The sequence below is a fragment of the Exophiala spinifera genome (assembly GCF_000836115.1).
Source record: "Exophiala spinifera strain CBS 89968 unplaced genomic scaffold supercont1.5, whole genome shotgun sequence".
Lineage (NCBI taxonomy): Eukaryota > Fungi > Ascomycota > Eurotiomycetes > Chaetothyriales > Herpotrichiellaceae > Exophiala > Exophiala spinifera.
In genome coordinates this window covers 1,036,986-1,060,697 of record NW_015622517.1, presented here as the reverse complement: position 1 = coordinate 1,060,697, position 23,712 = coordinate 1,036,986, and the positions used below count along the sequence as shown (strand labels likewise).

Here is a 23,712-nt window from a genome sequence, read left to right as displayed (position 1 = left end):
AATTTATCACCGGCCATAATGTACAATGAGTTCTGGTATCATGCGTCTCGTGCCATGCCAGTGACGTGATTTTCGTCCATCATGTCTCGTTAAAGTGTTGAAGAGCCATTGCAACTCTGGACTCGGAGTCTCCAATCTCATCTCCATCACCTTGGCCAAGGTGGCCTTCACCTCCGTGCTTTGCTTGATTTGGGCCACTTGCCTCTTCCATCATACCAGCCTCTTCAGCAGTACCTGCAACTGTGGTCTCCAGGTTCGGGTCGATCATCATGTTGGCGTTGTTATTTTGGCTGTTCGGGAAGTTTGTGTGGTTTGAGGACGGTCCTTCTTCATGCTCGAGTCTGACAAAGCCATACTCCGGATGAGGGGTTGTGTGAGGTGCCATGGCCGTGTAATAGGCCGTTGCTTGAGGTGGGTAAGAGACATGGTCTGCTGCTGCGGTCGACAACGCTTCCAGCGTGTGGGCAGCGACTTGTTGGTATGGATCTGCTGCAGTAATGTTTGGCGAAGGAGAGTTTGTAGGTGCATCTTCTGACGAGGGATCAACAGTCACCCAAGTCACTGAGGCATTGTCAGTCAATGAAGAGGTCAAATAAATGGAAATAACTCACAGTTCTGAGGAATTGGCACAAAGCGAGTGTCCTGCCTGAAGCGTCGTTCATTGCCGTCTCTGTTGTAGAAGCTTTTCAGAGACTCGTCTCGCTCCATGCTGGCATTTTGCTGGTGTCTGAAGGCGACACCTAAGAGTAATCAGTCCGAGAAATCCCAAGGGTCGATAATGATTAGATGCTCACCCTCACCCCTCTCACAGGCTCTTCCTGACTTCTGGCACTGTCCGCAAACTGGTGCCGCCTGCACGAGCTGGTCAGTCACAGTTGATTGAAAACAATAGTTTGAGTCTCACCTCATCACACTTCAACTTGCGGCGACGACAAGTCAAGCAACCTGTCCGAGTCCGGACAGGTGCCGACGATGCCGTCGCCCTGTTGTTGTTAGCTGCGTTTGCTCGTCTGGCCATAATGAAACAAAGGTCAGCGGGTTTGCAAATGCAAGAGGAAAGTGTGCCGATGGAGGGAGAGTAAACCGAGAGAGTGTCGGTTTCACGTCGGAGGATTTTTCACTGCCTGGTTGTGATCTCAATCACGCTAGCAACAACGCTAGACCTAATCAGGCTTACCGCCCTCCAGTTCTTCGCCAAGCGGGATCTCTCGGAAGACTTACTCAATATGGTCATATATATATTTATGACCCTGAGGCGAGAGCCCCTTCTGGGGAGGTTGAGGTTGAAAGACACGCGCGGTGTGCGCCGAATGAAAGAAAGGAAGAAAGGAAGAAGAACTCAGTCTGCGGCGCATGAATTCATGGGAACTACAGAGGCTGCTTTCGAGCTAGACCGCTTGTGGCGTGAAAGCCCCGAGGTCATCTCCTCCACATTATTGGACATCCATAAGTAATCTGGATGCGTGGTGTTCTGCAAACACTCAGTTCTTTGCCTTCTTCTTCGGCCTCCGCTCCTCTTCGTCCTCGCTGGCCATATTGGCATCGTCATCGGCATCGGCATCAGCATCGCGCATCTCCGCATCGCTTCCAGCATCACTGCCACTACTCTCGTGAGCAGAGTCATACTCCTCCGCAACATCACTATCAGACTCGTCCTGAAAATCTTCATCGGGGGATTCATCATCTTCGTCTGCCGAACCGCGATCTACGGCATCTTCATCGTCGGATGAGGCGAGGTCAGGGTCCTCGAGAGCCTGCTTGATCAGGGTCGAAGTATCATCCACCATCTCGTTTTTGAATCTTATTCCTTTGGCCTGCGGTACAGATTAGCAATGATCCCACAAACCCACATGAGAACAATTTACCTGGAAGAATGCCTCTAACGGCTGCTGCTCTTCGCGGTTGATGTTGCTGAATTGATGTTCGCCCTGCCCATTCTTGAGGGTGATACTAATGTCAAATGTCCTGCTCGCTGCCAGAGCCCCGCCTACTCGTGACATAGTGATGCTTTGAATCGAGTCTATTGGCACGTAGGTCGCTGGTTTTGGTACAAACATGAAGCTCTTGTCCAAGCAGAAAAGAAGTCCTTCATTGGCCTTGATGGAGCATTTAACCCCGTTCATGTTGTGGTGACTGACGAAATCTTTCGAGGGCATGATGATCTTTTTGTTGGAAAGACCCTTGAAGACCTTCGCAATGACATGGTGAATTGGAGCTTCATAATGTGCATCGAGTTTGTCTTTGTACTTGGTTTCGAGCAATTCCTCGGTCATGTTCAGGTCTAGATTCACCTCGTCATCGAGTTTGAGCTGCATCACGATAAAGGGATACCGCGTTTGACCTTGCCGTAGTGGTGGATCCAGTCCGAGAGTGATCAGTGTGTGCATTTCGTCGTTTTTAGGTAGGATGAAGAACTTCTTGATGGCCGAATACTGGATCTTGTAGTCGTATGTCTTCCCACGCAGCCGGAAGGAATTTTCGTACATGTCAATGTCAAATCGTCCTCTTGGGGTGAGGTGCAAGATGTCTTGAAACGTAGCAAATGTCGCGCCCGCAACATCGCCAATCTCTGCCTTGTCCATCAAGGTCTCATAGAACAAGTTGGCGGCATTTTGTTCCTCTTCCTCTTCGTTCTCGACATCGCTTCCTTCCTCACCGTTGACCTCCTTCTTCGAAACTGTGCCAGGAATGTAAAACCTCATTTCCACTAGTTCATCTCGAGCGGCGGCAGCCTTATGTCCCCTGTTCTTGGTGCTCGCGATTTGGTGACCGTTCGTACCATTTTGGGATGGATCTGATCCTAGATTGAACTCGACTGCAATCTCATTCTTGCCCGCCAGATTCGTGTTCGAGATTTCCGAGTAGGGGATTTCGAAGGCTGGCTTATTTTGAACATTGAAAGCCAGTTCCGCCCTACCAAATTCGGCCTTGCCCCAGTTCCACCCTCGCAGAGCGTGTTCCTTATTTTCTAGATTGAGACCATACCAGATCTTGAAGGCCTTTGCGGCGCGGTCGTAGTCTTCTTGCTCAAAACCGTCGAACTGTATGACCCTGGAATCTCTGGTGATGATCTTGATTTCATATCCTTTCGAAGCTCTGCTCCATTGTGCTGCGCCGACCTCACTGCTGTCCAACGTGAAGGGATCACTGCCGCCACTCGGTTTCCAACCAAGCCCACTCTCGGCAAATCGACATCGCCCTGCCTGTTTCGAAAGATCAAGGTAGATATTCTCAAAGGTTTCCCTATTGTTGCATAGTCAGACCCTGTCGAGATGCCACAGAGACATAGACCTACATCTTGCATCAAAATGCCGCGCGCTGGCAGAGCGGCAAAGACTATTCAAGGCAGAAGCACTTTGGGAGACGGAGGTGAAATCGTGTGGAAACTTCAAGGCCGGGATAAGGTATGGGAAGGAAAGGGAACAGGAGATCGATTTGAGGGTGCGATAGAGGAGAGACGGCAGTGGTGATGCCGGTAGAGAGAGCGGTACGCATGCACTCTGTCGTTGATTCCGCCGCAAGAAACTTGAAATTAATTTGGAAAGTCGCGCGAAACAGGCAACGCGCGCGACTGTCACCACGGGCGCGTCACGGCCAAAGTTCTTTGGCTTAGAACTCGAGCCTCTTCTTCCAACATCCAACATCAAAACCTATGAACAAAGTCGCGAACCGAATTTTTCCGGCTATGCTGTCAGGATGTTGACCAGCGCTTGTGTCCAGAAACAGTAGATGAGTTCTGCGATTGCCACACCAGAGGCGGTTGGCCTCTTAATCTACAACGACAACAAAACAATCCAGATAGGTGTGCTCTGGAAGGATAACCCACGTCTACTCAATCGATAGCAAGAACACCAGAAGTCCGTTTGTCCAAAGTAAACCCGACCGCTACCCTGTCATCCCTCAAAATCACCCCTCCAAGGATCCGTATCTGATTGCCTCCACGCTTGGGACCGATCACGACAGCCAAATCCTTTTCGCAATGGGTGAGGTGATCGAAACTCATTTCGACATATCCAAAATCAACCCACGACAGCTACCAACATTTACCTACGCTGATGCCAAAACACACCTAACCAAACAAGAGCGTGATTGCAAACGGAAGCGGCATGTCATGTTGCAGCCAGTGCACTATCTCAGGCCGCCATGGCATTCCACTGTAGCCTCACATACTTCCTGGGAGGGGCTAAGGCGAAGTGCAAGTGCTGGCTTTAACCTTCTGATGCGCAATGCTGTTGTCGTGTGTTGCTCTTCATTTGCCACCGGGCTTGGGATACACGTATGACCATGTTTCCGTGAATATGTTGGACCCCTTGTCAGAGTAGACCACCTCTCTTGGTTGTGCGTATCAGCCACACGAGTATCAGTATCTTCTGGTTCACGTCTTACAAATAGGGACTAGCCGTCGCCTCCTCTCACTTCATCGGTATTTGCCGATGGTGGCTGACTGTTTGAGCCAGCATCCTCAACGTGGGCATCCACTTTTTGCTAAGAAGGTCTCATCTCTGTCGGTCCTGACGATAGAAGATCCTCATCTCCTGCTTCCTGATGCGATACTGTTCTCTCTCCCGCGCCTTAACTGCTCGATACTCTGGTTCTGTGATTGTCGTGCTCTAGATCACACTGCTGTCGATCAACACAACAGGCTGTGGGAGGGTCTGATAAATCGGCTTAATTGCTCGATGATGATGATATACTTGAGAGGTGCTTACAGGATCATCGACATGGGGTTCAAGGGACGTCGTTCGGCTAAGGCGAGCGTGATCATCAGAGTTAACTTGGATCTCGGCCTCTTTATCTTTGATTGACACCTCCCGAAGAGGATACGGCACGGTTGGATCATCTCCCAGAGATCGTCCCAGGAGATACAGAGTCCGAATGACGCTCAGCTGACATCTAAGGCTTCTCTGGTGGCAGTTTTCAGTTATGGATTGTCTTCTCTTATCGAACAGCATTTGCAGCTAACGGCGCGCCGGTAGCCATCGATGATGATGATGCCCCAGAGTGTAGCATACCACAGACTGTTTCCTGGAGCCAATCTCAGCAAGATGTACGAAAAGCGATACATGAAGAGGCGGAAGGTCAACAAAACGACGAGAATCGTGTGCTGCATCCTGCATCGAAATGTCTCGTTGAAGTGGCTCCGCATTGTTGTGTCTTTTCCAGGATTTATACATCTCGGCGGATCCTCTCTATTCTGCGGCTGGATAGCACCCTCAATTGTGAGACCGCTTTGCGATATGGCTGAAACGGGATTGACAAAGGACGCAACAATATCTCGGTGAAAGTATCACTAGTCACAGAAGTTGAGCGACAAATAGGTAAACCACGGTCTACAAAAGAGAATATACTGAACGGTGATACCGCTCTGAGACATCTTCTTGACAGTTCCAGATGATGAATGATGAACCAAAGCTTCAGAAGTGACGCGTGCGGACTGCAGGCGAGTCCATCGGACCCTTTTCCCGCTGCAGCCCGTGGCAGGTACCACGGACTGTCATTGCACACCAAAGCAGATCTCCCCTCGCTCATACGATGAAAGAAAGCACTGCGGGAAAATGAAGGAGACGACCTCAACAGCAAATACGAGGGATTAGAGATGACTCAGTTCCTTCCAATCCTGGCTTCGATCATCACGCTTGAGTGACCATTTGTGGTAACTTCACTCTGGCATACTGCTTTTGAGTGATTGAGGCCGTCCTGATGTATAAATGGCAGATAGAAGATGCGTCTCCCACAGGCGCACTTCGTCCTCGTCTGGTTTGCTCCGTCCGACATCCAGAAGAGTTGACGTCTGCAGTGGAACTTGAAAGACCCTATGGGATGTAGTAAGAACTTCGTTAACAACCCGACGAAGAGAGAACACTTTAACGGCCATGAAGTCCCAGCCGAAAAAGACTTACGGCTCTCAAGATCAGCCACATATGTGTTTTGGTTACTCTCCCAACATCGACGGAGACGTTGTCACTCAGCCTCAAGAAGATAAATATTCTGCTCTGGCTCAATTGGTCAGGTCAATTCGATGCATGACCGACTCTTTTCGAGCCTCTCGCATATGAATTTTCGAGCAACGCGATCGTGCTAGATGACTGGCGAAACCGGGAAAGTGGGCCAGACGGCGGAAGCCCGATAAGACTGGCCTACGCCGTTACAACCAGGCACCTCCTTACTGGTGCTAATCAACAACGCATAGCAATGGTTGGAAGAGAACAACAGTAATAAAAGGATCACCCTTTTGTTGGCCACTTCTAGAAGAAATGAAGAAGAGGTTGGTGCAGCGCCAGGCTAGCCAAGCGACAACTCCTCAGATTGCAAGTGGCTTTGCCGGACATCGTGGAATTCGTCAATGGCCAACAAAGGAAAGACGAGCCCGGGCTCAGTTTTCGTCGCCCACACACCCACCCCATGCATGATTCTGCGTTGGCTCCCAGCACCTAATCATGGAGGTGCCGATCTTGGCCATTGTTCGAGAACTCGAGTACTTGCGATTGGTGATTTGTGTCGAGGCCCGAAAGCTACCTACCCCGTTTGGGACAGTTCATGCGGCTCTAGCTTCTGGCTCAGCCTGCCACGCTACCAAAACCCTGTCTCTGACTACTGACAACTTTTGTCTGTTAGTTGTAAGGTAAGATCAATCATCTCCCTGGCGATAGCCCTGCCTATTGAAATGAGACATGATGGTCTCTTCGGATGACAATTAGGTAACCAACGGTCACTCGACAAAGAGTGACACAAAATTGTTGCACAGGCCCCGCTTCGAGACAAAGCGTATATTCATCAGTTATTGATTTCTGTCTGAGATGCTACCGGGATCACCCCCGGCAGTCTACCTAGCGCTCAGTGCCTACCCTAGCATAGGCGTGGCATCACCTGTGCATTTAGCGCACCTGTTGGTTCATTCACGGGACGGTCCAACAGCCAGTTGCAGCTATGGTTCGTCATGGTTCAGGGATGTGTCTTGTAACCATCCTCTAGCCTCGCGTAAGCCGTTTCCCTAAAACCTCTGTCCAGATCTCTGCTCAAGGCCTGGTCTCTTCAACTGAATATCCCGGCTTTTCCGTGGGTCGGTACCTGCGACCTAATCTGGCAGCCATGTCCATCAATGTCTGTTTGACGAGTGCGGATGTTGCATACTCCAATCATTGCCTCACTCCATTGTTGGCTGTCATTGCACTGTTGTCCCGGCTTGCAATCAAGAGTCCCTTCCACACCGCCTGTTGAGTATTGGACCCAAGGATTCGATACACCCTCGTACATAGTCTGCACTGCGTTGGTCACATTGAAGGAGAACCGACAGTGTCGCAACGGGCAGGGCGTTGGGCGTTTTCACGAGCAAAATGGCTGCGGTTGTCGAGCGTGGCAGGACTAGCCGTGCATTTTCAGATCCATATCGAACCAACAACGCAATCTCGACACGCTAGAAAAAGGTCTCAGCCATTAATGTGGCTCTTTAATTCAGCCTAGCAGATCAAACGGCACATCTGACAGTCGTTGCTAAGTGCCCGTTTTCGGCATGCCACCAAGTAATCCTTACCCCCTTGGATCACACCTAGCTGGGGCAACGGCATTACTCATGGACCTTCAAACTCGCCTCCTTTCCGGTCGTCAAATATGTGAGCGAGAGTAGAGCCGGGACTCTTTTAGGAGTCTAGGTGGCGAACCTCTTCCTTTCGCCTTGAATCGCCGTTGCGACCGATCACAGCCGCCCTGGGCCAAGATCAAAGTCCACCCCGTTTCAAAGATAATCGAAGTTGCTTTGGGCTTGTGTCACTGTCACAGGACTGGCTGGAATGTTCTTTTCGTACAGGACGGTCGAAGATTGTTAAGTCGTCCTCCGGTCCGCAACCCAATCAGTATTTTCCCGGCGCGGGCTTGTGACACCTTGCGCCCTCAGGCCCTCCTTACTCTCAAATGGTAGAGTTACGTGGCCTTGAGAACCTGGCTTTGATGCTGTTGCCATGTTCACCGACTTTTGATGCTCAGACAACGTTCTCGTGAGATCTACCTACTGTCTACGATCTGGTGGTACAGTTGGTGCGCCCAAGATATTAAGTCTTCGCCATGTCGTCAGCTTTTTTTGAGGCGGATGCCCCATTCCTGCGCGGTCAAGATCAAATATCAAGATATTCCTGAAGCCCTTCATATCTATGGACTTCTGTTTGGCACGGCCTAGCGTTTAGAAGATGTCTCTCACTTCAACACCCAGGGTTCAGATTGGAAGCCAGCATGCTGGTACCGGCCTTCATAGGAGATCTGGAAGGTCTCGTAACAATACCTCGTCATACACGGTCGAAATCTTTGCAATGTCAACTGATCAGATGGATCCGCTGATTTTGGGTGTCGTCAATCAACAGACGAGACAGATGTCAAGCTCGATCCTGTTTGCTCAGCTTGATACCATTGCGGCTCTCTTTCAGCAACATGGGACGCCCATCCACGTGCCGATATCCTCTATCGAGAGTACTGATCTGGGTAAGTCAGTCGAACAAGTCGTGGACTACCTAAAGCTGACACTTTCCAGCCTTTGTTGGAGGTCAATTCGAGCGACACAGATAAAGCAGATGACCAACCGAGCAGGTTTGCAGTGGACGCCCAACTATCCGAGCCTCGACACCTCGCGCAGAGCCACAAAAGGTTTCGATTGGAGCCAGCAGATGTACCAGGAGATGACTCGAAGGGTAGATTGTCGTCGATTGCTTTGATTGATGTCCTGCCCATGGCTTGTCTTGCTTGTGCGATCATCCGTCACCAATCTTTGTTCGCTGCCATGGGCTTGAAGCGACATGTTCGGTTCAATCTCGAATTCTAGGATGTTTCATGATCTCATTCAGGCAGACAGACCATTGACTGCGGTTAGAATTGGATTGCGACTGGGGATTTAGGTTGCGGAGCGTGCATCTAGGCATTGCGGGAGGTGCTTCTGGCGGATAAGCGACTGTCTAGGACAGGGCGATGCAAGCTACCGTTCGAGTATTCCGTGTCGAGTGGGACGATGCCGGTGGAGCAGAATGGTGCGAAGCATTGGTTTCCATGTTGTGTCTCAATCAGCAACAAAGACGGAAGAGTGTCCATGACTAGGGATTCGCTTGGAGACACGGTCGACATCGCTTTAGAGCACGGTGAAGAAACGCAGGGCAGGCGATTCTGCACGAAATCGCAGGGGGAGGGGTGTCTTTTCTCTGCGGGGTCTTGGTCGGACAAGGATCTGTCGGGCGGTAGCAGGAGGCGGCGAGAGGCAGCGAGCTCCTTTGCTTTTTTCCATCGATCTATCCCTCGACTTGTATGCATCATCAAGCGACAGTCTCATTTGCAACCCAGGCGTCTTATCTGCAGTCATCGTTTGCTGTCTCCTCCGCAACTAGGATACCTTCCGCCGCTCCTCAGGGGCATCAGCGATTTCTTTCTTTCTCCCCTTCCGAGGTAACCGTGGCTTGAGTCGATGTTGCACCGCAGATGGATTGCGCTGTCACTGATTGACTATCCCTTGCTAAGCTTGCCGACCACGTCCCCCTTGAAGGATTGTTGTTCAACAGCTTCCTTAAAGTGGATTCACGGCCACCAAGACCGTCGAATTGAGCTGGAAGGACTGCTTTGAAGGACTTCTTAGTCCCGATTTCGACGTAGATAGCCTTCTGGCATTGGCTTGCCCACCTGCAGCCGCAAATATCGCGCTCGCTGACAGGGAAGGCCACAGTTGTCATCCCTGCACGCGAACGCTTGCCGCCGTCGGCTTTGCCTGTGTGCCCGACTTTATGACAGAGGTGTTTCACCGATCGTTCACCGTGCAACAACCCTTGCGGCTGACATTAGTCCATCGACCAACGAAACTCTCCGCTGCCAATCTGTGGCAGCTATCGACCTTCAAATTCTGCAATAGAGTAGACGACTTTTCAAAAACATCCCGTCCGGTGGTATCCACGAGTACTGCCTCTTGACAACCCGGTGGTTGTTGATTGCTCCACATCAAGAGCTTCATGACAGGGTGTTTGTGACACCGATGGAATCGGTGTTCCCGAAACTTGACATCCTCTCCTCTCGAGCGGCCACTCTCCCGTGTAGCACAGACTCTCCTAGCTAATGTATACACAGTACAGGTTAGCTGACGGGCGGCATCGCAAGTTGCTCGCTCCCAGGGTGATCGTCGTTTCTGTACAACATCATCAAACAAATCACCACGTCATTCACTCCGTCGCTCAGCTAGTGTCTTGTAAGAGAATGATCTAATAACTACGCCCGACGCACTGCAGCTGCTCCAAACCGTGTCGACACTCATCCGCCGAACTACTGGACATTATTGCGGCGTCACCCTCTCGGATTCGCTGGGGAACACCGGCCCGGAATCATCTCAGGGAGCTAGTCATCTTCCCCGGCCATGAACTGCCATTGAGCACTCGGGATGGGTGAGGGACATCCCTGGCCGACATGGTGATGGCGCAGCATGAGGCTCCCAGCGATATGAATAATGCCCGTCAAGGAAGCACATACATCAAGCGAGATATTGCGCGTGGAAGAGACAGATACAATTGGTCAACAGTATCTTTGTACGAACATGCTATCATACCGCAGGGCGGTTACTTACCGTTTCTGCCGAAGACGCTCAGGCTTTCTCGCACGAAGTACCCCAGACTGCCGACAAACCAGATCACTCACCTGCTTCTGTGCTAAAGGGTCAGGAGAATCATAGAATGTGAAAGTCGGTGCCTGCAACAGCCTCTGCCTCCGAGCAAGTGTGACGCAAATGCTTCGAATGCCTTGGAGATCCCATTATCCGAGCGCTGGAGTTGAAAGCACAGGTGACGATCTATTTCCGCTCCACGAGCGTGGGAGTAGCACCATGGCGATACGACTTGCCGACCCTCGTTACAGTGGATCTCCGACGCTGCCGTTACAGATGGTCAGCAGGAAAGTATGACTGCTAACAGGTCCTTGTGGTTGGCGCACTCCTGGCAGGTAAGGTCAGCACCTTGCTACGGACTGCTGCATCGCCTGCTTCTTACCTTTGCTTCTATCTCCCTCTCACACTCCTCGAACCGGGCTTTTTCTCTTCCCCTCCAGCCCTCTAACTCTTAATGAAATCAGTCGTTTCCGCTGGTATACGGGAGGGTATGGCTGGCGAAAAACATGCCAAGACACAACCCCCTTACCTGATGTAAGTCTTCTGCTTTCAGAAGCCCGACAAGCGAGGTCGGACCCCCTCGAAACAATACTCAGTGAACCTGGGGCGTATCCGTGGGCCCAGTCGGCAGCGGTCCCGCCGCTGAAATCAGACTTTCACTTTCTTCGGGCTGAGGTACGATAGGCTCACCGGGTCTCCTACTGCAGAATTGGTCCAATGGAATTCAACCATGTCTTCGAGAACACAGCACTTCTATCCGCAACGCATGCACGGGCCAGTGTGAGGAGGTGGCACGACATTGCCCATGAGCTCTTCAAATTTGCATGCCGGCACCCATCTTGCAACAAGCCATCAGGCCTCGCGCCTTGTCTCTACTCCTTGGCCAGTCTGGAAAGGGACTGGGTCCCTCCCGTTTCCCCGGCATCTCGTCGACAATTTGGGTGAGGAGCCATGATACCACATGATACCCCGCGCGTGATTGTCTTTCCGAGGTTTCAACACTCACCACGGTAACACCGAGCAAGCCGTCGTTCTTGTCAAACTGCGTCTCCTGTTGCCATTGCTGTATCCTGCCATCGATGAGATCCACTCTGTCGTCCCTGGTAATCGAGAATCTGCGAGGCGAGTCTGCTGGTGGATCCGGGGATGAATGCACAGGCGCCTTCCTGTTGAGGAGGAAGTGGCCCTCGAACGTGATCCGAATGGTATATCAACAAAAAGCTCTTCGCTTCGTCTCTCGTCCATGGCCTTTCTATTTCTCGCCACCTCTCAGAAAGGCAAGTAGGCCCCCCTTGGCTGCGCATATGCTGCACTCGTGATCTGACAAGTCCAGTCCCTCCTAAGAATCCTCATGGCGCCTAAAACCTTGCGCGCCCGCTCCTCCAACGAGCGCCCAGCAACCTCACACCCAACAGTACCTATTTCTGGTCTTCGGGATGTTTCCGAGACCTCCAAGGGAAAGGCCTCGGCCAAGCCTGAGGCCGCCATCGCAGTGTACAAGACCAAGGGGGTCGGTGGGATCCATCTACGTACGAAAGCTGCATCACTTACCGATAGGTAAATCACTGACTGAAAGACACAGTCGGCATTGGTGGGCAGTTCGACAATTATGTCCTGACAACCAGCGACGGCAACAGACGCCCCCGCCGCATGGTCGCAGCGACGAGCCAGACCTCGAGAACCTGAACTTTGACCTGGGGAAGGCGTTGCTGCTGCGTTGGGTGGAACATCTGCCAGTGTCACTGGGTGCCCGCTATGCAGGCGCAGGAACAGGTGACGATTACTGTCTGTATTGATGCTGGTGGGATTGTGAGCTGTCGGGCGGTGTCTTTCCCTCCTTTCCTGCGAGCGTGGCATGATGATGGATGCGTGGATTCGGAGTATCTGTAACGCACCACCCGTCGACCGTATTGAAGGCCTCGTGGAAGCCCATTTCTGAGTGGAGAAGACGGCTTTTTTTGTGACACTGTTTCCTCGTGCAATGTCGAAGTGTCGAAAAGTATCGACGACAACGACATGTTCCACAAGACGTCGGTGGTTGTTTAGCAGTCTATCTTTAATTGACAGATTTCATGAACCTCACCGCAGTCTCAATATCTGCTGCGGCTGCTGCCGCCGCCGGCGTTTCCATGTGGGTACAGCGGCATAGCCTCAAATTCTACTTCCGATCAAGGCGGTGAGATATTGGGCAGCTTAATTCCGTCTCCACAGACGACAATAGTCCTCGACAGTCCGTACTAGGATAACGATTCGTTTGGCACTTCTGGATCGTCGCTGATGTGAGAGGAGCGGTGGGGTGTCGACGTCACCCTTGTTCATTCTACTCAAACGATACCTACCTACTCATAATTTCACGCTAAGAGGTCTGTACAAGGACTCCCTCAGCTGCTTTGTGCCAATTAAAAATGAAGAAAGGGTTTTGCACTTGTTGCGTGGTCCAGCGGGCGGACTCGACAAAATTCATGGGTCAGCTGTCCACTGTACCCTCCAACAAGATATAAATTTGTCTCATTCTGTTTTATACCAGCGTGTTGCTCTGTTTCGATTCGATTGCCACCAGTGGATCCGTGTCTTCCATTGTTTCGGCCCACCCAAGCAGGTCAGAGGCTAATGATGCAACGATAATGCCATGAGTTGATCATAGGCTGGATGGAGACAAGGCTGTAACCTTGTTCCATTGTCTTTGTGTTTGGGCAAAGAACTGTTTCGCACGCATTCCATTGACAGAGTGCGGCTCAGGGTCATAATAACAATACCAATGATAGCGACGATGACGGAGCGTCCACGGATATACACTATGGCGGTGTCCGAAATACTCCCACTGTAGGATAACGCTAAGCATCGGTTCAGCCAAAATCGAAAGGTTGTGACAAAGGATTTGAATTCTGGGAGCCGTGCATGGTGAGGGGGGAGCGTAAAAGCCCCTGTGAGGGAATGAGAAACTCCGAGAGATCTCCTGTAAGATCGATACTTCGGCACAGCAAACTGCTGGAGGAGACGATTTTGGATTTCGTGGTGCTGAACGTAGCGTGACAACATCGAATGACTATGGGTGACTTCCATGTCAAGTGTCGGGCGTCGAGTCCACCTTGACATCGCCATCATCATTAGTGGCAAGTTGAACAACATCCACCTCTTTCCCTTCGGGATGATTCCAATACATGTCCAGAAACATCCTCGCTTTCTCAAACATCTCCCATTTCGACGCTCTGCTATCATCGTCCAACCATGAGTCGGGGAATTGTGTCCACCCATGTATCACGCCTTTCACTTCGACGACATTCAGGTCCGAGCCACGCCCCTCGTCGTTAACCTTCTTTATCCAAACGACGCTTTGATGATGAAGTGTATCAAACTGTGGTAGAATGAGCATGATCTTGGCCTTGGGGTGAAGACCAGAATTGTCTCCTTCAGGCGCCCTCAGATCCGCAAGACCTGGACTTGCTCTGGGATGCCCACTTTTAGACGCAGGCAGGTAGGTTGGCATCAGCTCGGCTTCCAGTCTCCATCTCTCAGCAAAAGTTGGGGGAGCGTCATAGCCCTCGGGTCTCGGTCTTTGGTGCGGGAGCAGTCGAGTGTCGAATGACGGGTAGAATAGCAAGAGAGGCACATGGTTCTTCAGGTCCCATGGTACAGGGCTAGGCCAATCGGTATGGATCGTCGGGTCGTTCTTGGTGGTCAGGGCCATGTTCAAGGCCAGATTGCCTCCGGAACTGAAGCCTGAAAAGGCAATTCTCTGCTCGTCAAGTTGGATGTTCTTTCGCTTTTGCTTCTGGAGAGCAGACTGAATGCTGGCTCTAAGGACCCTGTAGGAGGGCTTGGTGGGGTCTAGTACTGCGCGGGTCACGTCTTCAGCATCAAAGTGTGCCGCTGGATACTGTGCGGCTGGACCAAGTCGGTAGTCGACAGATATCACGACGCAATTCAGTTCTCTGCACATCTTGGCGCAGAATGGCACTTGTTCCTGACACGATCCCAAAACAAATCCCCCACCGTGGAAGTCGATGAGGACAGGCAAGCTTCTTTCCTCGTCGCCCGTGCCTCGCGGGAGGTGCAAGGCCTCATGCAGATGTGTCCCTTCAGAGGCTGGTTTGTGGTGACGTGGATTGTGATCCGGCGGGATGAAGACATAGAGCGGTATTTTGTGCGAGTCTCGAGATGGTACGTCGAAGACTAGAGGGTGCGGACCCTCGGGCGAGGTCCAGTGCAGCACAAAATCAGGAACGAGGCGTGGGAGTGATACAAGGGCCTTTCGCCATGTCACACCAAAGTGGCTGGAAGACATGGCGCGTCTTACGGCCCTGGAGATGATGCAAGGGCGATTCTAGATGAACAAGGGATGTATGTGATGAAGACCACCAGACGCTGCCCATTGTGAAATTAGAGTAAGTCGCTGCGAGGCTGACGTCATCGAGAAAGCGACAGGAGAAACTAACCACCACGCTGAAGACAGTCACAGCTCATTCTTGTGCAGCAGATCTCTTGATGCTCGAGTTCAATGCTCAAGATCCTCCACTAAAATGACGCAAGAGCGCACTGCACTCCATGGATTGATGGAATCCAGAGTTTTTGGCTGGGGGTGGCACAATCTACACATCAACGGGAGTGTGCTCCACCGAAGCGATATGCCTAGCCGGCCCTCTGTATCACCGTAGAACATACTGCCCGAGCCGGATTACAAAATAAGTGGCACACCAGAAATGGCCCACTGCACGCCCACGCAACCAACAACTCGATTATTTGCAACTATTAGGTTCACCATACAATTTTCTATGGTAGATCTAATCGTAATGAATACAGTTACCAATTCGCAAGTAGGTTTGCAGTAGCTAGAATTCCGTCATCTCTCCGCCGTTCCTGTGTAAGCTCTCTATATATCTACACATAGAATCAATATATTTGTTCACTGTTGACTGTGTAATCTCATCCTAATAATGTATAATCGCTGCAATAGGAGTCTCATTATCGAATTGATTAATAGCTTTGATCTTCTGCTTTTGAGCGCGCTATATATTCTTAATTAAAGAGAGATTTAGCGACCCGAAGGTATTAAAGAAGTATTGCAAGCTAATTTACTTTTTATAACGCTATACATCGCTATTCTAGTCTATACTATACACTGAATCTTTATTCTTCTCTAATATAAAGTTATTGTCGCGGTTAATTTATAACTTAATCTCTTGAAGAATCTTGTTAATATATATACGGTCTGTTATTTTATTATTTAATAAGCTAGTCTTATAGAACACTAGCTTAAACTTAAAGTTATATCTAATTATGATCTAAATATATTATCGTTTCTCGTTCTTATACTTGGTAATCTTTTCGTTAAATGTTCGCTAAATATAGTTAGGGTGGTAGTTAGTGTTCATTTACTTGTTAGATTATATATAACTTGCGCTTTAGATCGCGACCAAAACGGCACTTATTAGAGAATTATATTTAGCGCTATTAGTTAAGCGTCTATAAGCGTCGCAAGGCGAGAAATTCTTGTTTTTACGCGATCGATTATACTGTTAAATAAGGCTTTTAATAAGCGATATATTTATAATAATCGTGAGCGTTGAATACACGCTAAATAGTTACTTTATATATAACTCGCTCGAGAAAAACCTCAAACCAAATCTTAAACTATATATATACTCATGAACTAAATTCACTATCTAGCACTCAGTCTTTAATAATTTGAAAGTCTAAATCATTGATTTTAGGCTTATAACCTTAGTGTTTAATAATATAAAGCGAATTACAATAACAGCGCGAGTCCTGATTAGGTTCAAGATATTTATAACCTATTCTTCTTTTTACTTCGGCCCAGTTAAAGATAGCTTATTAGGTAATATCGATACTGTTATCCTAACAGAACTTCGTAACTATATAAAGCTTATTCTTCACCGGAGTTGGTTTCTGAGGTTGATCTATGCCGTCTTCCTTTGCTGTAGGCGTTACAGGCCTTGGATACACCATGGTGGTAGATTAATAGCCGGGGTGGTTGTTGGTGTAGTAGAGAAACAGCTTTGCAAGTCGAGGCGCAAGTGCGGCAGGAAAGGGGTGGTGGTGTGACGTCAGGTGTGCCAACTTTTTTGTAATCCGGCTCGCTGCCTAAAGACCCATTTTTATTATATCGGAATGCTTCACCATCACAACAACCACCAAAACCCACAACAACCACAACACTCTCTCAGGACAGGAACAACATTGCGACAGATCTCGTCTTCTGGGAGGCGACAGTGTGAATATGGACTCACAGCAGGGCTCTACGCTTCGACAGAGTCACGCCGAGATCTGCCCTGCGGATCACACTGACCTGAGCGGCGATAGTTCAAATTCGCTTCTTGCCCACGGTGAACGATGCGGTACAGTCGATCAACCCTCATTCCCCAACATTGCAGCCTCTGGAGACGCGGAGCAGCAGTACCAGTTCGAGCTGCAAGAGGTGGCGAGGTACCTCCGAAGCTCACCATACAACGATCAACGACCCGAGTTCTTCCTCCCTGCAGAGCAATTCCAACAATTCGAAGAGGAGTTGGAGCGTCGTCGTGGATTCGCGGGAGCGCGTCCGAAGTAGGTCCTTCCGCGCGACTCCTCTTTGGCAAGAATGTCCCTCTCTTCCAGGCTTTAGCTAACTGTAGAACGACAGATACGACTATTCTTATGCAACTGGGACGCTGACGCTGAGAATGCCCAGTCACATGCACGAGGCTCTGGTGGCAGATCTCAACCAGAGTCTGATAGGGTTCCTCCTCGAAGCGCGAAAGAACAAGGAGACTCCAGTGTCTAGCTTCGCCAAGTCAATCTTCCCCATGGCCTCTGCTGACGTGCGATATCCTTCCAAAGACGGCACGGACGATGTCTTGCGTCAACCCGACTTTGAATTCAGAACCGTGGAGCATCCTGAATACCCGGTTCTTGTTGGTGAAGTCGCATTCTCGCAGACAACCTAAGAGCTGAAAAAGATCGCTCAAGAATACATCGAACAGACGGAGGGCCACATCCGAACCGTCATCGCCATCGACCTGAACTATCCAAAGGGTAAAGGGGCGCAGCTCTTGGTATGGAGGGCAAAGTTTGGTGAAGACGGGAAGTTTGAGGGGATTGCCTGCGACTCCATGGTAAGAACATGTCCTTTTCTTTTGTCCCGCGATAGCACTAATTGTATCGATTAGGAGATCCGAAGCAAAGACGGCGCCAAGAACCCCAATAGTCAAGCCAGGCTTGTCATATCACTTCAAGACTTTACCTTTGGTCAAGGAAAGGACGAGGATGTGGGTCTTCAATCTGTGACCGTGACCCTATTGGCCGACGATCTGTATTCGGTCTTAGAACGGATGGAGCAATTGCTCGAAGCCAACTAAAGCTTACGAAGCTTCTCTGGATTGTTCTCGAACTTGGTGAAAGCAGGCCTGTTGATAAGCCCTGCTAGGTGCGGTAGCAATGGGAATGATATGCACATAAGGGACGCACAGGCTGTGTGAAATTATGAATTCCGAATAGTGGTAGAATTGGTCTTGTGCATTGTGATAACACTACTTAAGACCAGGGAAGCAGGATCAAGTCGATCTGCCTGCCGTCAATACTTTTGGATGTCCGATGGATGAAAGGACCATGGACTCAGGAAGCACACGCAAGATAAAATCATCACCCCCAATTTTTTTTGGTTCCATTTTCTCCCCATGTTTCCATAAGCCTCAACTCATTGAGGTCTTCAACGCGCAAATAAAACAATGAATGAATGAAAGACACACGAGATGTTTTCAGTGCTGCAGTCCTGCTGATTGACAATTCCATGCAGATCTGTCAGACTGCGCAGGCACGCCATCAATACTGACTTGCTCTTCAAGGCGGCGAACCACCAACTCCATCTGGATCAGGAGCGTCCCAGTAGTTGCTCTGGGCATTGTTCCACACACCACCATATTTCTTATTGACCCACTTGGCGAGGAAGAACAGAGCGTAGCTGTCCAGGTTGGAGGCTGTCTTGTTGTTGACGGTGCCAGGGTTCAAGTAGGCAAAGTTGTTTGCCAACATTGCTCCCTGGATTGATTGGTAGGTTCCGTACAAGGTGGCCCATTCCTGGCCGATGTGAGGGTGTGGATCGTCCGCAGAAGAGTAGTTGTGGAAACCCATGATGTCGACCTGCATGTATTGGCATATGAGTTCGTCCTCAAATGTTCTTCGGATGTTCAATTGGCTGGGTGACACACGTGGTGCAATAGACTTGTCCCACAGTTTGTCTGCGTATTCCAGCTGAGTCCAGTAGTCAGGGCAGAAGGTGACGGTCCATTTGCCATCCTTGCTCTGCGAAGGGTTGGCAACGTAGGCATTTGTTCCTGGTTGGCATAGAGGAGAGCTGGACTTGGTGCTTTCACTGCAGGTGTAGGAGAGGCGTTCGGTGACGTCCACGTTGCCGTCTGGCTGTTTGCCCTTCCAGACAAAGTTGTAAGGATACTTCAGGTTTTTCTTGATCTGATCGAAAACGTCCGAGTTGTACTTCTGTTCCCAAGCAGTTAAGTTAGCACTGGCAAGTCAAGTGAGAACGTGGATGTGGGTGCTTTTCTTGGCTTACCGTCTTCCAGCGCTTGGGCTGACCAAAGAACCAACCGAAGATGAAATCATTGTCATGACCGACCAAACCAACGTCACTTGGATCCAACATCTCAGTCACGGCGACGAAACTGGCACGCTGAAGGATAGCAAGCTGGCTTGCGTTGCAGTCGTTGTAGGCCTTGGAAAAGTCGATACCCTTGAACTTGCTGTCATCGGGCTGATCACGGGCAATCACTCCATTGTGATCAACGCCGGTGAGAGGGGTGCCGAAGGCAACGAGGAAGAAGGTGAAGAATGCAAGGAGCAACATTCTTGCTTTGTGCGGAGAGATAGAGATTTTTGTCTTCAGTCTGAGTTGTTGCGAGAGAGATGAAGAAAATGAGGTGGGAGGGGGAAAAGAAAGAGGAAGAAGAAGAGGATGAGGAAGAGGAGGAAGGGTATTTATGTGTGAGAGATGGAAGGAGTGAATTATCTGGCGTGGGATGACGACGGCCTGCGGGGGAGGCAGTGACCGTGAATGGCAGAGAAGTAACTGCGGAAGTGGCAGTAAGATCGAAGTGAACCTTGTGTGCTCGAGATAACACGACAATTCAACTCATCCAAGCACAGAGAAACTTTGCAAGATGAGATCGACTTCCCAGAAAATGGGAAGTCTCTTTCTGTCTCTCAAATGGTCTTCACAGCTTGCATGGTCTTTTTCACAATACAATACTAGCTTCCTTGGTTCACCGTTTCTCCTTGCACCCCTGTCGAGACCAGCCTGAACAGGAGGATTCCCTCAGTATGCTCTTGCTTCACGGCACAAACTCTGAGCCATTGCTCCCATCACGGCAAGGGTTGCTGGCTGGCCAGCAATGACCATGACTCACTGCCTTGTCTCTAGTACTGTAAGGGGGATGAACAACGCACCACCAAAAGAAGTGTGAAGGGTTCTTTATTGAGCCTGTATGTGCGGTGCACGTAGACAATATCCTCACATCCCGTATGTCTGCCCTGAACAGGTCCTATGGTCGCTTGCTTCAACCAGCATCTCAGCGATTCCAGAGCCACATTCGTCGCGCATGCGGCTTTGACTGCATGAGTATCTGTAGACTGACCTGGAGGAGATAGTTGAAGCATGATGAATCCCACCCAAGCAAAAGACGTGTCGTTGTCTGTTCATGGCGAGGCTGCGCTAAATACCCACGTGACGTCGAGTTTAACCTCTTTTGGGATCCGCTTCCCACAGCCCCACGTGACCCGCACGTGACCCGTTTTTCCACCTTGGTTAACCAGTTACAACCCATCACAGCGGGCATTGTCCGAAGCGATAAACCCGACATCGGACAATGGCTGTAAATCGCTCATATGACTCCTCGACATCAACACATGTGGTGGGTGGTATACAAGAATATATAGAGGGGTGGTTGAAGCAACTGAGTCAATGAACTATCTTCTTTGGAAGCATGACGCCCAAATATACCAAGCTCACCCCATCTGTCAGCACTCTCGTGCGGTTCCTGGTCCCTGAGCATTGCAGCCGCGCCGTTCCCCTGACCAGGCCAGTCCACTCTTCAACCACCGCAATGGCGACCAAAGACTGGAACGCAGCACAGTACCTGAAATTTGAACGGGAAAGAACACGACCCGTGGCTGACCTGTTGTCCCAAGTCCCTCTGGCATCTCCAGGACGCGTCTTCGATCTCGGCTGCGGGCCGGGCAACTCAACTAGCGTCCTTCTCAAACAATACCCAGACGCCCATATCACCGCTGTGGACTCGTCTCAGGACATGGTGAACAAGGCTCGACAGACCCTCCCGGAGAGCGTCGACGTGCAGCTCGCGGATCTCGCCACGTTCCGAGACACCGCCTCGGCAGATCTCCTCTTCGCCAACGCTGTGTACCAATGGATTCCGTACGACGATCGCATACGCACCTTCACCGAGCTTATTATGACCCAGAAGCCAGGCGGGGTGTTTGCCTTCCAAGTCCCCGACAACTTCAACGAGCCCTCCCACGTCGCCATGCGTGCCGTGGCCGAAAACGGTCCCTGGTCGGCCACGCTGAACCGGCTACCTGAGCCGCCCACGCGCAAGCCGTTCCAAACACCCGAGGAGCTGTACAATAGCTTGAAGCCGCTGTGCTCCGATGTCAACATATGGCGTACGTACTACCACCACATCCTCGATGACCATCAGGCCATCGTCGAATGGGTCAAGGGGACGGGCTTGAGGCCCTACATTGATCCGCTAAGCGACGAGGAAAGGAAAGGCTTTCTCGAGGCCTATCTTGGAAAGATCGCCGAGTTCTACCCACCCTTGGTCGATGGGAAGGTGTGTCTCCGATATCCGAGGCTGTTTGTGGTGGCCGTCCGACGTTGAGTTCCGCGAGTGCACAGTTACAAGCGTTTTGCTATGCCATCCCCAGCAGTCATGTATGAAGGATTATCACCTATATTCCAATGCATTGCCCCCATCTTCATCCACATCACCCTCGTGCTTTTCAGGATAGCCGCACTCCGTCAATGTGATCTCGTATGGCCAGCTCGACATCGAACTCGGAACTTCGGAAGGTGTCCATCCAGTCGATGATGACAGACTGGCTGAGCAGCCACTCAGAACCGGGCCTTGGTGGACCTGCCGGTTGAGTAGTATTATTGTTACCTCCGAAAGTTTCGGTGACCGGTTCTTGCATTGCACCCTGTTCGTCGGTGGTCCACTGGGATAAGGAGAGCACCTCGTAGTCTCCAAGCACGGGATCACTCCTGTTGGGCGCAGGACCAAGTAGGTAGAGTTTGAAACCCTGGCCATCCTTTTGGGTGAACAACAGTGGTATGACCCGCGACCGGGGGGGACCAAGCCTACCGAGCATGCTTGAGTGCGGCGCTGCCGTATTGGATACAGGCTCGAACGCACGGAGAATCGTCAGCGCCGTTGCGAAAGCTGGGCCGTTGTACACGCCCTCGCGGCCGATCAGCTGCAGGCGTTCAATAATAAAGTCCCTCCACAGGTTACACGGACAGCATTGCCCACAGAGATACAACATGGCGCTGAAGCCGATTTCCAAGGCCTCTCCAAAGACCCAGTGATCCTGATCCCGGCCTTGGCCCACACCTGTCGTGTCTGAATAACAATGGGATAGTTGGACGACTTCGTTGACGTGAAAGTAGGCCGAAAGCTCATACACCTCGTCATCGCCATTAACGCGAGACAGCGCCCACATAAGTCTAGCCATGCAGAAGTGATAGAGCGCAGCCGTCAGCGCGTACTGATAGGTGCGTTGCGGACGTTGCTGCAGCTGTGTGCTCAAGAGCCCGTCGATATCCCGCCTACTCAGTCCGGAGGGGTATTGCTCAGCCGCCGACTTCAGTGAAGGGTCATTGAACCTTTTCTTCCAATCGTCTACTTCAAGCAGGAAAGACATGATCCTTTCCGACGAAACATCTTCGATGTTCTTGACAAAAGAATTCCATACTAGATCAGCGACGAATTCTTCCGCCGAGAAGACGTCGAGGAGCTGATGCATGTACTCGGACAATAGCGGCCCATCCTTGTCTCGTCCGAGAAAGTGGGTGCGCCGTCTCTCGTCTGGGTGAAGTCTGCACGAGTTCTCGGCGCCAAACAAGCTGATGGGCAGGGGAAGCATAACGCGGCAGAGGAAACTCACATGCCGTAGAGAAGATTTGATAGGCAGTAGTGAGTCGATATTCCCTTCTTCGAGGGACAGGCTGAGATAAAAGTACTTTGCGATATGGTAGTGCCGAATTGCGGCGGAAATATTGCCGTTGAAACACTAGTTAGGTCGACTTTGGTCAGCGAATAACTAAATCTCCAGGTCTGGGTAATGATAGTACTTCGAAATATGCCAGCAGCTGCAGAACTGCCACCAAAACATCCGGTGCCGGTGGCTGCGACTTTAGCTGTCTCGAAAGGCCCTCTATAGCAATAGTGTATGTCTGTAGCGCCGTGACCTTGGTGTCGGCTCCTCTGCTCCGAGCGTTGTCCTCGGACCGTGCCAAAAGCAAGGACGCTCTGTGCAAGGAACCCAGAGCTATGATTGCGTCGTAGATACACTCGGTCTCCCATGCTTCCTGGCAAAGCATGTCTCTCCAAAAATGGAAATAGCAGGCCGGAAACAACACAGGGACCGTGCGGAAGATATACTGATGGTATGCCAATATATCCCGTGCTCTCGAGTGTGGCCGCTGTACAGGAGTCGGATTGTTCGGCAGAGCTATCAAGGGCAGTCCATCCCGTTCAAAGTGGGCGACCGGTTGGGAGGGAGATCTTGTTGAAGTAGCACTGTCTGAAGGAGTCTGGTATTGCGGAGATTCTGCCGGCGCACGATGCCGGACATCGATGTATCGCATCTGCTCGTACCCGGCACAATGGATATTTGATGCCTCGCATCTCTCACATGTGGGTTTGCGCTCATCACATTTGATTCGCCTTGAAGAGTTTAGCAAGTGAGCACGTCTTTCGCGAGAAGGCGTTCGAATGTACCTTTGACGGCAGGTCAAACAACCTGTTTTCCTTCTCTTGCGAACTCCGGACATGCTTCTAAAACGTCAAAGA

General features: G+C 50.7%; 9 protein-coding genes across 9 annotated transcripts; 4 read left to right on the top strand and 5 right to left on the bottom strand.

The window, feature by feature from the left end:
- Positions 1–79: 79 nt before the first annotated feature.
- On the bottom strand, positions 80–1,018 carry PV08_06966 (uncharacterized protein; the record flags this gene model as incomplete). The annotated part of the gene is made up of 4 exons (XM_016381299.1): positions 80–561; positions 612–740; positions 795–852; positions 905–1,018. The coding sequence occupies 4 exons, from the start codon at positions 1,016–1,018 to the stop codon at positions 80–82; spliced, it is 783 nt and encodes a 260-aa protein (XP_016234401.1).
- Positions 1,019–1,481: 463 nt separating this feature from the next.
- PV08_06965 (FACT complex subunit pob3) lies at positions 1,482–3,495 on the bottom strand (the record flags this gene model as incomplete). The annotated part of the gene is made up of 3 exons (XM_016381298.1): positions 1,482–1,814; positions 1,866–3,243; positions 3,356–3,495. The coding sequence occupies 3 exons, from the start codon at positions 3,493–3,495 to the stop codon at positions 1,482–1,484; spliced, it is 1,851 nt and encodes a 616-aa protein (XP_016234400.1).
- A 4,685-nt stretch (positions 3,496–8,180) lies between these two features.
- Positions 8,181–8,553, top strand: PV08_06964 (uncharacterized protein; the record flags this gene model as incomplete). The annotated part of the gene is made up of 2 exons (XM_016381297.1): positions 8,181–8,469; positions 8,519–8,553. The coding sequence occupies 2 exons, from the start codon at positions 8,181–8,183 to the stop codon at positions 8,551–8,553; spliced, it is 324 nt and encodes a 107-aa protein (XP_016234399.1).
- Positions 8,554–11,963: 3,410 nt separating this feature from the next.
- On the top strand, positions 11,964–12,298 carry PV08_06963 (uncharacterized protein; the record flags this gene model as incomplete). The annotated part of the gene is made up of 2 exons (XM_016381296.1): positions 11,964–12,141; positions 12,195–12,298. The coding sequence occupies 2 exons, from the start codon at positions 11,964–11,966 to the stop codon at positions 12,296–12,298; spliced, it is 282 nt and encodes a 93-aa protein (XP_016234398.1).
- Positions 12,299–13,676: 1,378 nt separating this feature from the next.
- On the bottom strand, positions 13,677–14,897 carry PV08_06962 (uncharacterized protein; the record flags this gene model as incomplete). The annotated part of the gene is made up of 1 exon (XM_016381295.1): positions 13,677–14,897. One exon carries the CDS (start codon positions 14,895–14,897, stop codon positions 13,677–13,679), a length of 1,221 nt encoding a protein of 406 aa, XP_016234397.1.
- A 1,953-nt stretch (positions 14,898–16,850) lies between these two features.
- Positions 16,851–17,967, top strand: PV08_06961 (uncharacterized protein; the record flags this gene model as incomplete). Its single annotated transcript, XM_016381294.1, has 4 exons — positions 16,851–17,176; positions 17,253–17,523; positions 17,569–17,724; positions 17,779–17,967. The coding sequence occupies 4 exons, from the start codon at positions 16,851–16,853 to the stop codon at positions 17,965–17,967; spliced, it is 942 nt and encodes a 313-aa protein (XP_016234396.1).
- A 481-nt stretch (positions 17,968–18,448) lies between these two features.
- Positions 18,449–19,469, bottom strand: PV08_06960 (uncharacterized protein; the record flags this gene model as incomplete). Its single annotated transcript, XM_016381293.1, has 2 exons — positions 18,449–19,105; positions 19,179–19,469. The coding sequence occupies 2 exons, from the start codon at positions 19,467–19,469 to the stop codon at positions 18,449–18,451; spliced, it is 948 nt and encodes a 315-aa protein (XP_016234395.1).
- Positions 19,470–20,724: 1,255 nt separating this feature from the next.
- Positions 20,725–21,519, top strand: PV08_06959 (uncharacterized protein; the record flags this gene model as incomplete). The annotated part of the gene is made up of 1 exon (XM_016381292.1): positions 20,725–21,519. The coding sequence occupies one exon, from the start codon at positions 20,725–20,727 to the stop codon at positions 21,517–21,519; it is 795 nt and encodes a 264-aa protein (XP_016234394.1).
- Positions 21,520–21,640: 121 nt separating this feature from the next.
- On the bottom strand, positions 21,641–23,693 carry PV08_06958 (uncharacterized protein; the record flags this gene model as incomplete). The annotated part of the gene is made up of 2 exons (XM_016381291.1): positions 21,641–22,930; positions 22,992–23,693. The coding sequence occupies 2 exons, from the start codon at positions 23,691–23,693 to the stop codon at positions 21,641–21,643; spliced, it is 1,992 nt and encodes a 663-aa protein (XP_016234393.1).
- Positions 23,694–23,712: the final 19 nt, after the last annotated feature.